General features: G+C 66.6%; 1 protein-coding gene across 1 annotated transcript; it reads left to right on the top strand.

Annotated features, from left to right (window-relative positions):
• Positions 1-5: 5 nt before the first annotated feature.
• Positions 6-773, top strand: LOC112120641 (guanylate-binding protein 2-like; the record flags this gene model as incomplete). Its single annotated transcript, XM_026661569.1, has 2 exons — positions 6-278; positions 561-773. Coding segments are annotated over 2 exons (486 nt in total), but the record flags the coding sequence as incomplete, so codon positions are not given.
• Between the last annotated feature and the right edge of the window lie 379 nt (positions 774-1,152).

The following is a 1,152-nucleotide window of genomic DNA, read 5'->3' as shown; positions in this document are numbered from 1 at the left end:
TGGGGAACCTGGCGGTGAGCTACGTGGATGCCATTCGCAGCGGGGCGGTGCCCTGCGTGGAGAGCGCAGTGCAGGCCCTGGCGCAGATCGAGAACTCGGCGGCGGTGGGGGAGGCCGTGGCTGTCTACGAGGAGCTGCTGGGGCAGAAGGTGGCGCTGCCCACGGAGACCGTGCAGGAGCTGCTGGAGCTGCACGCCCAGTGCGAGCGGGAGGCGCTGCGGGCGTTCATGGCGCGCGCCTTCAAGGATGACGAGCAGCAATACCAGCGGCAGCTGAAGGTACCAGGGACCCTGCGCTGGGGGCACAACCCCCCCTGCCCCAGTCTGGAATGACCCATAGGGGAATGGGGCACGGGGCATTTCCCCTCCATGGGGCGCTGGCCCCGCTCCGGCCCCAAGGCGGGATTCTGGCTGGCTCTGTGGAGTGGAGAATGGGGCACGGGGCCTCCAGGGGGTGCCGGCTCCAGGTCGGGGCACTGGCTGGCTCTCTGGGGCAGGGAATGGGGCACGAGGCCTTTCCCCTCCAGGGGGCGCCAGCTCCGAACTCCCCTCTCTCTGCAGGACAAGATGGACACCAAGCGCGCTGAGCTCTGCTGCCGGAACAAGCTGGCGTCGTCGGACCGGTGCATGGCTGTGCTGAGGGAGCTGTCGCAGGAGCTGGAGAAGCGAGTCCACGGGGGGAGCTACTCGGTGCCCGGGGGCTACCAGCACTTCCTGGACGACCAGCAGGAGATGGTGGAGAAATACCAGCTGGTGCCAGGGAAAGGGATCATGGTGAATTGGCTTAATAGCATTAATTGGGATTGGGAGCCAGGACTCCTGGGTTCTGTTTCTGGCCGTGGCTCTGAGCTTCACACACAGCCCGCGGACGCCCTTGGGAGGGGAAGTACCGATGGCGTCGGGTGGTGCGGGTTTGTGATCCGGGCTCGCCCTTGGCTGACGGGATGTGAGGGTAGCGTGGAGGCTCTTGCTGGTCTGGGGTCCCCTCGGCATCTGTGTGGGGGAGGGGTGGATGCGGGAGGTGCTTTGGGCCCCATGATCAGTGAGGGAAGGCAGCTGCAGGTGGGAGGGGCTGAGGGCCCTGGCTCACCCCGTTTCTCCCTGGTTCCCCCAGGCGGCCGAGGTGCTGCAGCAGTTTCAGAAGTCCAAGGAG

This window comes from Terrapene carolina, unplaced genomic scaffold (assembly GCF_002925995.2).
Source record: "Terrapene carolina triunguis isolate 2854851 unplaced genomic scaffold, T_m_triunguis-2.0 Scaffold10759, whole genome shotgun sequence".
NCBI classification, from domain to species: Eukaryota; Metazoa; Chordata; order Testudines; family Emydidae; genus Terrapene; species Terrapene triunguis.
This window is presented reverse-complemented; position numbering and strand designations above follow the sequence as displayed.